The sequence below is a fragment of the Phycodurus eques genome, chromosome 15 (genome assembly GCF_024500275.1).
Source record: "Phycodurus eques isolate BA_2022a chromosome 15, UOR_Pequ_1.1, whole genome shotgun sequence".
Lineage (NCBI taxonomy): Eukaryota > Metazoa > Chordata > Actinopteri > Syngnathiformes > Syngnathidae > Phycodurus > Phycodurus eques.
In genome coordinates this window covers 21,802,308-21,818,657 of record NC_084539.1, presented here as the reverse complement: position 1 = coordinate 21,818,657, position 16,350 = coordinate 21,802,308, and the positions used below count along the sequence as shown (strand labels likewise).

The 16,350-nt window shown below is 46.9% G+C and overlaps 1 protein-coding gene across 2 annotated transcripts in view; it reads right to left on the bottom strand.

The window, feature by feature from the left end:
- The window catches only part of LOC133413651 (collagen alpha-1(XXVII) chain A-like), a 63,362-nt gene extending 61,740 nt beyond the window's left edge, over window positions 1-1,622 (bottom strand). For both annotated transcript variants that reach the window (XM_061698274.1, XM_061698275.1), the window contains exon 1: window positions 1,313-1,622. In XM_061698274.1, coding sequence (XP_061554258.1) covers window positions 1,313-1,365 — 53 coding nt within the window. In that variant the 5' untranslated portion in view covers window positions 1,366-1,622. The remainder of the gene's footprint in view (window positions 1-1,312) is intronic.
- Window positions 1,623-16,350: the final 14,728 nt, after the last annotated feature.

Genomic DNA, 16,350 nt, shown 5'->3' with positions numbered 1-16,350 from the left:
CGGATGATACCCCCCCCCCCCACACACCCCCACACACAAGATGTGAGCGTGGGACCACTTTCTTGTCATTGTTGTTGCCGCAGAGGATTTCTTAGCACACACACATTCAGTGGTGTGTGTGTGCCACGCTAAGTTTTTTTGACAACATGGATAAAAGTGATGGACGACAGCTGACCTTGCGAGCCGCACTCACAGCGAAAGCGCTGCGTTCAATTGTGCGGACAAAGCAGCGCTCGCACGGTCAGCCGCGCGCTCGATTGCTTTCAATCGATCGTCGGTAGTCGCCGTGCAGATTATTGAATTGGGTTGAAACTCGGCAGCGGGTGGCAACAGCCCGGACTCTATAAGTCTTATTCTACCAGGGGGTGGGTATAACGAAGCACATATACTTTTGGGAAACGTCAGGTATCTGTATTTTATGCGGGAATTTAAACAGATATCGGTGCTTTCTGTTCCTTACGTTGCCAACTTCCACAAATGGCAACGCAACATACACAAGATGTAAATAGAACGAGGGTGAAAGTCAAACACGGGATTGATGGAGAACTTGGAGGCTGACAAGGCGGAACACGAATGAGATATTCCCCAACCACGGCCTTATTTAAAAGCATTGTTTGATGTTGTCAGAATAATTCACGGTGAATGCCGTTGTGTCTTGTGCCAAACATTTTTGGCATTCCAAAATGATCCACCTAATCTGAAAAACAAAACCAAAAACACAAAAGGTGTATTTTTCCGCTTGTTACCGTGAGCTGATTTAGCAGAAACGCATCCAGGTGCTCGTGCAGGATCTGCAGTCAGTCCGGTCCTGATTATCCTGTCAGCAAATCTGATTGTCCACTGATTTAAGTTTTCACCTCAGCGTAAGCACTATACAAGTTCATTTTTATTTGATTTGTTTCTAATCGTGCCAAGTTATCAAAAGGACATTGCATATAATTGACAGTAAAGACTCGTTTAAAAGTCTGTACTTCTATTTTGACCATATTTTTACAATTTTAAAACAATTGTGCATGACTGTTATTTATTCCCTGCAGATTTGAGTCTTGTTTGGTCCCGATGTATTTTTTCTCTCTTCCTATTTTGAAAACACAAAACTTGGGAGGCACACCTTGCACTATGCAATTTCCATTCTATCGTATTTGTACTTGAGTTGCGAGCGTGATGACTTGCCACCTTTGCGGTGGTCCCGTGCATCCCCAAGCTGAACCTCTGCCAGGTGCACGCCACATGGAACACATGGAACACACACCCCCCCCACCCCACCCCAACCACGAGAAAGTCATGCAACAACAATAACAAGACAACTTACTTTGTGTCTAGATGAGAGGTTTTGCAATCTCTCCTTTGGGTGCCTAAATTCATTTGTATTCATTTGTCCTGGCAGTCAAAAACCGGATCCGTCAATCACAGCGTGACTCCTCGGCAAGGGCGGGCATGAAGAAGACGCACCGGCGGCCGGTCGGTCACACGTCGGTACAGCTCGGGCTGAAGCTCCGGGAGGGAAAACGCATGTTGACTAGAGCCCGTCAAGGCCGACGTACAATCCGTGTGGCGTGCGTGTGGATATTCCCCAGTGTTTCATTCATTGAGGCTGCTCCGGATCGAGGGAGCGGGTGCCTGCCTGCTGCCGGTTCGCTCGCTCGGTGCTGACGGAGTAAGGAGCCTTCCTCCCATCGCTTTCCCTTTTAAACGGGGGGGCACCGCCGCCGAGGTGTCGAGTTTCACAGCCCAGCGGCCACAAGATGCAACTGCTCGCATCCCTCCTCCTCCCCCTCCTCGTCCTCCGGGGCTTTACCGCCGCAGGAGAAGGAGAAGGAAATGGTCCGTTTTAACGTTTCAACAGGCTGACCTTTGCGTCAACAAGGTCAAGTCAGGATTTTTGGCGACGCTTTCATTGTTGGGATTCGAAAGAGGAAGCTGGAAAGCGACATAAGTAGCTTCAGAGCTAACTACGTAGCCAGCTACCCTTGCACGTATTGAAAGCATTTGGGCATTTATTCAATTTGCAATCAAACAGAAATGAAGAAATCACTTTTCGTCGAAATTGTTAAAACTGTCCGTGCGACCTGCTAGTAGTACGTTATTAAAATGAACTGTGAAAAGGTAAGCTCTCTCTGGCCCCCTCCTGTGCCGCTAATTAGATTTTTAAGAAACCCCCAGGCTCGAGGAAAAATAAGCAATCTGAGACAATCAAGTGTCAATCATTTGCCTCGCGGGAACACAATCGCAGCGAGCGACGGGTCAGCTTATCACCTCATTTTTATTTTCAAAAGATTGTACATTCCCAAAAATAAAACTTCAAACCAATAACAACTTTCTCCACTACTAGTGCCACTTTAGGCCGACTTGTATAAAAATAAATAAAGGGATTTAGAGTATTCATTATCCATTGAAGCCATCATGACTGTAATTGTCAAAATACACACTAGTTGGGGGTATTGGGATTTTGTGTGAAATTTACGGATGAAGCTAAAAAGCACTTTACAGGTCAAATTTATTTGACCTTGTGTCAACCTTTGAATGCACGTGGCCAAACCTTTCGACGTTTCAGTACTTTATGCACAACTCCGGTGTCATCAACGGAGATACAGAGAAACTGGAAGAGTCACAGAAAGGCATACGAGTGGGCTTTCTTAGAAACATATCGGTCCATTCATTGGTCGTACGTCCGTTGGGAATATTGCCGTTCATCTCCTTATGGGGAACCGCCAGTGGGGCAAAAATGACGCAAGCTGACAAGACACTTGAGCACAAGACAGTCAGCCAGCCAGTCAATCATTTCTGCTTGACATCTGTTTGAGATGTCTTGTCAGTGTATTCCCTTCTGCTCCTTGGTTATTTTCCTAAAATGATCTGAATGAGGACAAATGCACGCTTCCCTCCATTTGCTGAATTGATTCGGTCCCAGCTGACTTTGGGCGCGAGGTGGGGTGCAACCCCCGTGCACTGATCGCCAGCCAGAAACTTCAACCTCGGTTTCGTCGAAGCGTAACACATTTTCCCAAATGCGTTTGGTAGATTTCACCAAATGTCTTTTTGCAAAATATAGCCGGGCTTCGATGTGTTGTCACAACGGTACGAAACGGCGACAACTTGCCAGAAATTCCTGCAGTTCCTTTGACGTCGCGTTGGGCCTCTTGGCAGCCTGCCTGCCCGCCTGACTAGTTTTCTTCTCGTCTTTTCATCAATTTTGGTCCAGTTCTTGTTCTTCATGTGCCCTAGTTCTTCCACTTAATGAAATGTGGTCATTTTCTGCCAAAATGAAAGGAACAAACCCATATACTGTAGCTAGTAGACTACTTGCTTCTGTTAGCCACATAAAATTATGTTGCTGGCTGGATCTGGGCCCCGGGCCTTGAGTTTGACCCCCTGTGATTGAAGGCCTTGATTAAAAATAAAACATAAGCACCGCTCCACTCTTAAAACACAAGCTGGCCTTAGTCTCCTAAATGGTCCCGTAGATGAGGCCAAATCATTTCTCAACTAAAAACGCTAATGCAATTAAATCAAAATGATGTGTAAAATTGGGCAATTTCTTATCTTTCGAAGCATACTCCCTCTGAATTAGTAACACATTCAGCAAACTAAGCAAGAGAGATCCGAGGAACGGTCCAAAGAGACGTGACTCATTTTGGACAACGCGTGTCCACTCTGCAACTGAAGCCCAAGGCCACGGTGGGTCAGTCCGGCCCTAATGGACACCGGCCGTTAATGTCCCCTTTTACAACCCCCGCCCCTACCCACACGCGCTTTGCCTTGCGTTTGAGCCGCGGGTACCACCGACTCTGCCCCCCTTTGGTCCAAATTACAAAGTGCGCGCTGGCCGGCGCGCACGCTGCCACCCTTAAAGCCGCTTAATTATGGTCGTTGGCACCGAGTCTAAAAGCTCCCTTTATCCCACCTTCCCGCCCCCCTTACGCTCCAGAAATAGCAGACGGCCCAGATCAAACGCTCCCCATAGGGAAGGGGTCATTACTGGTGCGCAGGGCGGACACAGCCCAATGGGTACCAGGCCACGCCTCCAGACCAAATTGCAGGCCTGGCCCCAGCGAGGAGGACACAAGCGTGCTTTTTTTCATGAGGGCCCGTCGATTACCTCTCTCTCACGCGCACGCACGCACTCACGCGACTCAAACGCTGTCGCAATCACTAATGAAACGCTCACGCTCACTACTGAGAAGCTCTCATGCGCGCGACTGACACAATTGAAATGCTCTCACATTGAAACGTGTATTTCAATATATGAGCGTCTTTCAGTGTGATGTGTGAGAGGATTTCAGCTGTGTGTATGAGAGCGTTTGACTAGTGTGTGTAAGAGGGTGTTTCAGTTGTGTCTGTGTTAGCGGTAATCCTGAACGATGTCCCCTGATGACCCCACAGACTCTTTGATTGGATTCTGTTTGATAAACATTTCTCAGCGCTGTACATGCGCAAACAGCCAACAGTGTTACCAAGACTGGCTTTTTTGGCTTTGGGTGCACCCATGTTTCTCATGGTTTATATTTATCTGGGTGTCACTGCCATTACATAAGTGGCATGTTTCAAATTGCTCCCAGAAGCCTAAGCCCTTCCTTCATAAGCGGGGGGAAATTGTGGCAGATTTAGAGTCGAAAACATCCAATTTAATCACCTTTTATACACAATTTCGAGGGGCGGCACCAGGTTCTGGGGGGGGGGAAAAATCCTGACTCGGGCATTTTTGTGTGTTCTTCGGCGTGTGCTTGTGTGGCTTTTCTCTGACTTCGTCCCACACTCCAAAGACATGTACGAATAAAGACTATATTATCTTGATGACTTCAAAAACATGTGCATGAAACTTAAAATCAAGGGCCCTCAAACCTTTGTGGTCCATGGACTCCTGACAAAGGAGATATTTTTCCAAGGGTCCCCTCATGATCCTAACACCAATTAAATAGAACTACCACTTGTGGCCCTAGAAAACAAACAACAAACAGTTATGACCAAAATCCGCAAACCCTTCCATCCACCATACGTACTTTACAGTATCTAACAACCAACACGAAACAATTCAAGTGAGTACAGCACAGAACAGCTCAGTGAGCTTCTTTTCCTGGGCAGGAAGGGGAAACAGTTTTTGGACTGATACAGTATAGCGAGGTTATGGATGAGTGTTTTTGTTCGAGCTAAACTCCGAGGTGTTTGAAGCTCGTAACTTGTGCACGTGTCGGCCCATCGCTGACGTTTCATTTTCGTATTTTCCCCCTGAACTTCTCTCGTGGCTTTTAATTCATTCATGAATTGAAACTGAAAGCCAGTAGTCCAAGTTAAAAAATAAAAAATAAAAATCCCCCAAAACACTCCAAGGTCACGACAGTCTATTTCGTTTGATGTGTTTGATCACGATGCATCCGCCGGTATTTGCGATACCGTCCCAGTATTTATTTGGTATTGAAATGATACCAAGTCTTGCAGTAGTGCACTCCCTCGGCGAGCTTCCAGACGTTTTTCGAATGATCCCATGTTATCAAAACCGGTGTTGGATGTTATTGACATTAAAAAAACAAAACAAAACAAAAAACATTTTTCGATGATAATTTTGGAAGTACGATACAGGAGTTGAATCACTGCTTCTACTTTAATCAGAGTCTATCCGAAGAGGTATCTGTACTTCTACGTAGGACCAGAGTGTGGGTCGATCGGCGCAGCAGTACGAAAACATCTCGTATCGGCGTTGGTATCGGCAATACTGGCCCTGTATTGACTTGGTATGGAATCGAGACCAAATATCTCGCCGCATTTCACACCAGCGCCCCAGCTGGGCTTCAGCTTCCCCGCGAGCTGGAAATATGGCCGGACGGAGGGAACTTTCATACACACGTCAACGCCAAATTTCTCCGCAGGAGACGCCGGCTGGATTAGCTCTGGAGCGTTGACGTAAAACGAGCTGCCGTCACAGGACAAATAAAGAGACGGTAAAAGACAGTCACGCTCAGTGTGCGTCGGTGTGTTTTCATGTCGAGCCAGAGGCGAGAGGTTACAGGGGTGGCGGCGGTCGAGCAGACAGCGGCGTCTCCCTGGGCACACAAGAAGACCGTTCATACCGGGAACGCGCCGGCGTGTGCGCCGGGGCCGGCCTCCGCGATGAAGACGACGACGCGCGCCCCGCAACTCGGGCCCCGTCTCGTTTTAGCGCCTTTCTCTTTGGACTCGTTTGTATGCTAAATGCTTCCCGTCCCCTCCCTCCACCTCTGCCCTTCTTTGGAGCCCTGTCATTCTTCCACCGCAAGCATTTCCAGTGCTGACACACCAGAGCCCGAAGCCACCCAGCGGCAGGGCCGCAACCATAATAAGTATGTTCACTTCTCATAATAATACTGAGAAGAAGGGAAAAAAAGAAGAGATGAGCACTTTTAGGGTCGGGGCTCTCAAACCTGACAACGCTCGAGCGAAACAAGTTGCGCTTGTGTAGACTTAAGTTTGTGCATTTTCTGCTGTGGGAATTGACTATTTTCGTGGAATAAATTGCACTTTGTTGCTTGTTGAACTTTGCTGGAAGTCTGCACTTTGACTGTGGGGACTTTGAGCTTGTCCCATCAGGTTTCACTTGCATGATTTGTTTGGCAGCGGTTTTTCCCGACACAACTCACCCATTTAAAAAAAAAAAAAAAAAAAAAAAAAAAATCCAGATTGGAGCTTGGAATTTAACCCACGCCGTCTGGATGAAAAGCAGCGGCAAGTACCAGTGCCACGAGACCAACATGGAAGTTTTGGGTAAAATGCAACACTGACGGATCACTTGATGGATCGTGGTCCTGGTCCGGACTCATTGTGGCAGCTAAATAGCTAATTTAGCCAATCAAAACACATCCTCCATTCACATCATTTAAAGATGGTGGACCCCAACCGTGTCGTCAGTGGCGTCATCACGGAGGATGAATTTGTCGATATGGGAGCAGATTATACTTGGCTAATTGACGTAACGTCTTTTAATTTCAAAAATAGTCGTTGACGAATGAATGACTGAGGAGTAACGTCTTCAGTTTTAATTCATGAAATCGGACAACCCAAATGTCTAATGAGCAGCCGCTGACGACTTTGCGGGCGTTTTGATTGGCCGCCTGATTTTTCCGCCCTCAGCGTGTGGCTCGAGTAGCCGCAGGGAGATTTTTCCCCCCCCCCCGCAAATAGCAAACATGTTCGATATTCGTCTCAAGGCCTCGTGAGGCAGAAAACTCGCAGAAATTTGTGCTCGATGTCTCACGTGACTTTTTGCTCGGGAGATTCTAGGGCATCCGACATACAAATACAAAAATCGGGCCTTGCTTTGATATGATGCGATCCATGAACTAGCCTTGGCGGTGCCAACTCATTCCATTTCTCAAGCCTTGATGTGCACTTTCTGATGGGAATTGCCATGTCCACTTCGAATGTGTTAGAGCAAGCTGAGTAGCGAGAGCAGACACATTTTTGGCCGCCGTCGAAGACCACTGACAAATGACCGAGTTGGCAGCATCTCAAAGGCCAAACATGCGCGGAGGTTAGCCCGCACCTGTACGAGTGTACGTACAGGAGATGTACTGTGTGGACATAGCGGAGGTGTGTGCACATGTAAGCACGCGTGGAGCGACGTATACTGTACAAGTATTTATGTGTGTGTTTCTCTGTATCAGAGCGCTGTGAAATTCCACCTCGGAAGCTCCTCCCAAAACCGTAAATTCGTGCAGCGGTACGAAAACGTCTAATTTCATGAAATTGCGCCTAAAGCATGTCATTCACTTTCGTACTAAATATGACTTATCGTGGGTCGAACGGCACCAGGCAAGTTACTTTCTTCCTCTCTGGAAAAAAACTGGACTGATAAAAGTAAAAGTACCTATAAAACCTTTCACTCATGTAACACACTTGGAAACGTACAGTACTTAAGTACAAAGGTAAAAACCGTGCATGAATTAATGCGGCCTGATTATTGAGTTGCCATTTTGCTGCTGTCCCTGTGCTTTTTTTTTTTAGTCCACAACATATCAATCAATCTATTAGTCTCGTTTAAAAAAAAAAAAAAAAGAAATACTTCACTAGAGATAGCTGAAAGTACAATAATAAAGTATTTGTACAAGACTGCTCTTGACTCGTTGGAGAGGGCGACACGGAAACAGCGAGGCCGAGTCAAAGCTGCTCCTCCCCGCGCCTGAAAATCGCCGTCCGGATTCCAGCGATGCCTTGTGTAAAAGGACTTCATTATGCTCTCAGAATATAGACTAGACAAATATTTGGCTTGGTCATTATGATGCCGTATCCACTCCCCCCCGTGGTCCTACACCAGGCTCAGTGTTCTGCCTTCGCTCGCCCTCGCCCTCTGCGGAAAGCGAGGAAGCCCGAGGCCTTGGAGAAACGCGAGCTATCGCGTCCACTTTATCGGCGTGTTCGAAAAATGTCGATGGACGACAACGCCGGCAGGGTGTCGGCAAAAGGACGATTCGGCCTCTCGGGACGCGGGGTCGCTTGCGCGCCGCCGTGGTTCTGACATAATTCAGAAGTGGTCAGGAAGTGCGACTCCCTCAGACCCCCGCATCCCTCCGAACAGATGGTCTTTCATTCGGATGTCTCGTACGCTGCCCTCACTCCCACCTTCCTCTCCGCACACAACGACATCCCGCATTCCACCAATTGCGAGTGAGAAACTCCCCCCCCCCCTTTCATGAGGAGGGCTTTGTATATGTCTTTGAAGGGAGCCCCCTGGTAAAAGTATACTTCCAGATTTGGTCAGTATTATGAAGTTGTTGTTGTTTTTTTTTTATTTTCTTTTTTTTACTTTTGCTTAACATAAAACACAGAATTACATGTGTATTTCAAACGCCCACACAACTTTGCCTTTAAGTCTGCTAGCTTAATGCTAACACATAATGGGACAGGTCAGAAATGGCGGTTGGAACACAAACAGTGGAGCAACACATGTAGACAGACGATATAACAATACTCAGAAGCATACATTCTTTATCCTCTGCGAAGAACGACTAATATTATTGGGCTTACTAAGTAGCTGAGACCGTCTCCGTATAGCTGTATTAGACTGCCCCCAGGTGGGCAAGGAGTGGGAGCAGCACGATGTCTATTGAACAGAAGCAAACATGTTGCGAACACTTTAATTTCTTTATATTCTCTTTAATGATTTCATTACTTTATCTAAATAAATTACCTACAGTGGTGCTATTTTCCTTCGTAGAAAAAAAACGACAACATTACAAATGTCTTTTTTTTTTGTAACCCATTAACGGAATCCCAATTCATTTTCAATGGGGAAAGATCATTTGAGATACGAGCGTTTTGAGTTAAGAGTGTGGTCACGGAAAGAATTCAACCCCTGTATTTCTTACTGGAGTTCACAACATTAGCAAAGCGATGGGAACATATTGATTGTCTTGATAGCATTCCCAATGATTTAATTTTTCTTCTCCATACGAGCACAAGTAATAAGTTTTTTTTATATCTTTTTACACAAGTGTGTGCACTTCTACTTATGCACAGTGTGAATACGTATCCCCCCCATGACTTGTATGAGTTTTTAAAGTATACTCATAAGTGTGAAATTGGCTTGCGCCCCTTTCGGTGCAGTACCACGGTACGCCACAACATGCCGGGAAGCATTGAGATCTACTGGGAGAGACGCCGCGTGCCAAGCAGCTGGAAGAAGAAGAGGCAAAGAAGGTCCCCAACAGTGATACAGTGGAACCTTGCTATTCAAAAGGGGATAGGAACTGTAAAGTCAATAAGTGAGGGTTTCTGCAAATACCGGGGGATAGCTAAAAAAATATATATATCGTATATACACTGGATGTACTATGAATATCTATAATCTTTTCTATATCGCAGATTTCCACCGATTGCGGGTGGTCCTGGAACGCATGCCCGCCATAAATTGGGTTCACTGTATTGCAATGTACAGTGGAACATGCCTGGATGTCTCGCGCCGACTGTCCAGCGTTCCAGGTGACGCCGCCTGGGAATGACTTTCAGATGGTCCCGATAGCGGGGACGTCCCACTGCAGGAAATTGGAAGAATTTCCCTTTCGACGAGAGTCGTCGGGCAATATGACATCCACCCACAGCGGTGATCCTCGTCTGGACCGGGACACCGGTGTGAGCCGATACGCGCTTGACTGACATGTCGTTCCTTCGCACCGTTTCCAAGACCCTACCTTCGTCGCTCCGACCTCTTCTATCGAGAGAGAGAGAGAGAGAGAGAGAGAGAGAGAGCGACAGGGAGGGAGAGAGGAAGCCACGTTCGGAGTCGTCCGGCGAGGAAAAGCACATCCTCGCCGTAAGACTAAGAACACACCAGTCCTCTGCGAAAGCCCTCAGGACTGCACAATAAACATTTCATTTCCTCTGGCCAGCGATAGGAAGGCGCCTGCGATGTTAAAGAGGAGCAGAAGTAGCGACGCAAGAATGCTCGTCGTTCAGCGTTCTCGCTTCAAAAGAGCCGAGCCAGCTAACTAACCGGCTGTTAGTTTAAAAAACAACAACAACAACAACAACAACAACTGAGATCAACGTGGATTAAATTAAGATCATCTCAACTCAGTGGTGGGTGGTGCTTTTGGTATTTGGGCCCGATTTAATCCACCGTTTAATATCACCACTATCATGGGACATTTGGAGAAACCATCGATACTATACGAAAACACAATCAGCACAATCAATATTTTTCTAATTACATGACAACAACAACAACAAAATCATACTCACCAGAGATGCATACAGATCGCTACAGACGTGTACTGCGGGTTGAATTTGGCTCAAACAAGTTTGGCTCAAATCAAACCAATCAGAGAAATGAAAATCCGTCGACATCATCGACGAATTTGAAATGTGATCGGTTCAAGAAGCAGTCCCATTGCTGACATCGTTGACGTTACACTGGGGGTGACTGGGGTCTTCGTCAGGCTGGAGGGAATTATGAACAGTTCCAAACAGCGGTCAGTGCTAGCACAAAACCTTCAGGTGTCTGCTAGAAAGCAAACGAAATGTCAGGAAAAGCCTACAAGAACATTTGAAGTGTATTCAGTGTTATTTAGATGCACTTTTAATAGTGGCAAATGTGTGGTGACCCCCATTTAACATGAGTTTATAAGAGGGTGTGTACACTTGTGCAACCACCCTCTCGAAGAGATTTATTTAAAAATTCAATTGAGTTTTACAGGAAAAAGCTTTGAAATGATTGATTTCAATCTCTTTTTTTTTTTCTGTCACAAAAAAGCTGCAATTTGAACCGGGGTGTGAACACTTTTTATATCCAATCTACGTGGGCCAGCGTTACTGATGGCAAAACATAGAGGCTGAAATCGGATTGTTTATTTGTTTATTTGTGAGATGTGCTTATTATCGGAGATAAAAAAAAAAAAAAAGTACAACAAGCATTTGCTCTGGAGGTGTTTCAATTCTCAGTTGGGCAGCACCGTTCCCAAATCGAACGCGTCTGGAGCGGGAGTATATTTGGTGTTATGGCACAACAGAGAGACAAAAAAAGCTCTTTGTACAGCACGTCAGTGAACGGAATCAGACTCGATAAGCGGTGTAATCTGGAAAACGTCATTCGTGGAACTCATGCAAAGCCAAGTGGCACATCATCAGGTTCCATCACGTCCTTTTTTAAACTCAAACTGCTTTTATTGCACATTATTTGTACAATTCCACTTTTCTCATCCAATACACGGCACGTGATAAGATTATTATTATTATTATTATTATTATTTTATTTTTTTTTACAAATCCGGGGGGAAATCCGAATAAATTCATTTGGTGTTTTATCGATGAGTTCACTCACTCACCATGATTTTTCTCATTTTTTTCCTCATCGTTAATGTCTGTTTATTTGAGGAGCGGCGTGCGCTCTTCTTTTCACGACCTCTGAGTGATGTTATACGCGAGAGTCTCCCAATTCTTAACAGTGAGAGAATGAGAACAGGCACGAACAAATACTTTCAAAAAGTGTGTTTAAATATGTTTAAAGCTTGTGGGAGGGGTAAAACTATATGAACATTTTGATGTGGTCTCTTGTTATGGTGGGTTTTCACCTATTGCAGGTGGGATTGGACACCGCTGTCTGCCGTGGCTTCCTTTCGCACTTCATCTCTCATTTAAAGCCATTTTGTCTGGCCTACTTCGAGCGCTCCTTCCCCGCCTCCTCGTTTTTTAGAACCCTTACTTTCCGCCCATCCGCCCCCTGACTCTGCGCTATCAGGTAAACGAAGGCCCTCGTAGGCCAGTGTGGCGACTGCGGCCGCTGCATGAAAAAGCAGAAAAGGAGAGATGAAGTGTTCACTCCAATGGGGAATTCAGTCAAACAACAAAAGCAAAATTCAGGACGCGCGCCAGATGGAGAACTGAATGCGAGATGCGGATACATTTCTGCCCGTAGGGGGGACCCGCAGCATCACGGGGCTTTGGTCGAGATCTGACCAAGTGGAGCCGACTTTGGCGGTCCTTCAACTTTGCTTAACCAACACGCAGTGACAAAAAAAAAAAAAAAAAAAAACTCGGTTCAAATATGGTGTGAATTGTAAAAAAAAAAAAAAAAAAAAAGTCTGGACGAGTTCACTTTTGAAAGTGAAATAGGGGTCAAATGTTAGTTAGCTAAAATGGCCACAATTTAACAGCGTGCGCTTGGGACCTCAACGGGAGACACATTTAAGGCTGGTTTCTGGAAAAAAAAAAAAAAAAAAAAAGTGGAGCTCCAGGTGACTGCTCCGAGGAGGTAAAGATACTCCCTCTGGTGGACGCGTGCGGTCAATGCAGGGCGCAGCCCTCCACAAGAAGCACCGGAGACCTTTTTGGTGATCAAACTCAAATTATTAGGGAAAAAAAAAACATCATAAAGTGGCGGGCCGCCATGCACGAAAGCTTTTGTATTTCCATGTCAACCGGCAAAGCAAACTCCAAGCGGCGACCCTCGATGACACAGAAAACGGTCGAGGGACGGAAGGGAAATTAGTAGCTCTCGACGGGCGTCTTATATTTTCCTCTCAGCATATACAATAATTAGCTTTATATATACAGTGTATGTGTGTTTCCCAAAAGCCACGCTTAGTAATGGCCAGCTGTGCGTCTCGGGTGCCAGCGGCCGCACGAAGACGAGCGAGGCCTCGTGGCTCCGAGCGCCACGCTTGCCCCCGCGAAAGGCGACCTTAATGACAAGCTTCGTCTAAAGCCGGACGGAGTCTGAAGCGCAAGCCTCCGGACGCGCCGTTCATCTGCGCCTGGATCTCCTCAGCTGACTTTGGACGTTTTCAACGGTTTTTTGCCATCCCACAAAATGAATAAATAATCATTCTTTTGGATTTCTGTGCTTAAATATATTTTGTTTGAGGCGAGAGACCGCTTTTGGGCGACACCGATGGCGTTTAGGAGAATCTGCTCTTTGCCGTATTAGGTCCGGCGCCCATGTTGCGACAGACCACAATGTTCTGTCAAAATGCTCAGTAGCAACTGGGAACTATGTCAGTGAACGAGTTAAAAAGGACAAAACTGGAGTTAGCCCACTCTAGTTGTGAGTGACTCAATAAAGGGTCCATTTGCAAAGAATGGACATTTTCTGTCAATATTTGAATGGTTCCGTGTCAGATGCCGAGTGTGAGTCCTTTTGCCACCTGTGGTCCCGCTTCGTTCGGAGCCGACGAGTACGTGTGCAGGTGAGGTGACCCGAGTGCGGGGCAGGACGCGGGGGTGCGCGTGCGCCGCTTTTGAATGCGGCCTTTGATCCAAAAGCTCATTAATAGCGTCGTCGGAGTCACACCTCGCTCGACGCGCTAAGCCCACTTCCTGCAGAAATCCAAACAGGTCGGAGAGAGACACTCGCACTTTTGAGGAGGAGAACAGCGGAGCTGTGTCGGGGGGCCGGCCCGGGCCCCGTGAAAGGGGGGCGTACTGACGCAAAACTGAGGCCCGCTTGACTGGCGCGTCCGTCAAAAGGCTTCATTTAAGCGCCACATGAAAGCGTGGCCTTTTAACTCCGTCCTCTGGCCCAAGTCGCGCATCTGTTTACGTTGGGAAAAGCGCCTTCTGTGCTCCTCCTCCCGCCGCGCCATCGCCGTTGAGTCCTCGGCCGCGCCGCGCAAAGAAAATATGGCCAACGGCGGGACACATCTCGACCAACAAGCATTCGTGGACTTGTGTGCAGTCTCCACTGAAGCTAACTTGCGTGTTTCTGGAACATGAGAGGAAACCGGAGAAAACCCGCACGAGCGCCAAGCTCAGAACTATCCTAACCACCTGCGCACCTTGCCGCCTTGATGCTTTTCCCATTTATAGCAAAATCCGTTGACTTGAAAGACGTAATGAAAAGGTGCACACATGGTCAGCCTGGAGGATTATTATTATTGTTCCGCTCTTGCGATTCCTGCTTTAGAATAGAAGCAGCGCAGTTTTGGTCTTCACGCTGTGAACCACAAAAGGCGAGCGGCTCTTTTGAAGGAACCCAGTGAAGCTCCTTCGATTGCCGCATCAAACGGCTGCAGCTCACGTGAACCCTGAAAAACGTCGCGTGACCAGTTTGTCCCTCCTAAGAAATAATGGCCAGCTCCTTTGTTGGTCAACGTTGAGCTAAGTTCGGAAATGAAAAGAGACCAGTGCTGGTCGAAATCACATTGTAGTTCCAATTTGGACATCTAGGGGGCAGGCATCTTTAGCCAGCCCTTTGCGTTTGGAAAAGGCACGCCGTGACTTTTTAAATCCAGTGCAAAAACCATATCGAGTAGCGATTGTGCTGCTGGGATATCATTTTCCGCGTCCGCAGAGATCCCGTTATAAAGATAAGATTGCAGGATCCCCCGTGCCAAGGACAGCATCATAAATCTGCCGCCACAGCGCCCCTGTTGGATATTCACCGCAACCGCGCCCGTCCGCTGGGGTTGGACGTACATATTCTGTATTGTTGCATCAATAGAGGCGCGCTTTTGTAATCACTGTTATTACACGGCAGACACCGCTCTCTAAACACGCACACTTGCACTTACTGCTGGATGTCATTGTCGCTGTTTCGGAGTCCAGATGCACTTTTTTCGGTAGACCACCGCGGTCACGTGACGCTCGGAGCAACAATGGTGATGCAAATCGGGTCCAAAGTGGAGCCCGGTCCCTTCCGGTAAGTCAAGGAATTTGACCCAGCGGTGAGATTTGAAAGGGGCCATAATTGATGTCACTTTAAAAAAAAAATACAAAAATCATGTAGTACTGTCGAGCGACAACCAAATGGGGAAAAAAACAACGTGTTACCGAGTATAATGTTCAACCCAAAACATCAAATTTTATTTAACCAAAGCTTAATGCTAACATATAATGTGAAATGCCATACATAGGCTAATGGCAATTAGCATATGCCATCAACAATTACAAAAATTCGAACAACTGCAACTTTAACACACATTTGTGTTACTATTCTACGAGTACTAAACTATACTATTACTGGCAGTGACCCAGGGATCGCCTCTGGTGTTTTTCTCTCTGTTAACTGCACTCCATCTCTTCCAATAGAGCTCAGCGCTGCCCGGCATGTTGTGGCACAACGTGGTACTACACTGAAGGCGCGAAAATGTAAATTTCTACTTTCCCGTGTCACGTCGAAACCTGTCAAAATCTGCGATATAAACTGTCGCTCGGCGGTTTATGAGTCTTACGGTGCTTTTCTGCGTCATTTCCATGGCGTGCGCATCTGTCTGAATTTCCCGTCAACGCCGGCACACGCTAATATTTTTTGCATTGGCCCGCGGGGCACGGATGATGGCGCCCTAAGAGATGGTTAGCAGATGTCTCCATCATCATGTGAGAGTTAAAAAGAAGACGCAGCGTAGCCACAGTTGAGACCGGTCTTTAATAATAACATGAGAGGTTGACCCACGGCGGCTTTGATCAATCCGAGGCCTCGGGAAGCCCGGGCGGCGACACACACGACGTCACACTCGGCACACTGCGTGCTTCCAAACTGCTTCAGAACGACAGTAACAGTGTTCCCCCGCCACATCGCGGTTCTCTGTTTTTCCAAGCTCTATATCGTTGTCGGGCGTAAAATCCGTTGAAGTGACTCGCCCGTGCGTGTGGCGCTACAGTTGTTGGGAAATTCACGTGAATTTCCGACACCGAGGCCAAGCTAGGATTGCTCCGAGACCGTGTGACGTCGTGACAGGAAGCTGTCTTTGGACTATGAAAGACCGAGAACAACAACTTCCAGGGCCTCTTTCGCACTACGTGTGTAAGATCCCAGCGTTGAACCTTCACCAAACTTATTGTTCAACTCTGTCTTTTAGAGTAAATTGTTCAACTTTTCATCTGGCCTAACCCTTGAACAATCGCCTCGACCACCAGAAGAAAACAACCGGATAATAGCGGTTGAACTGG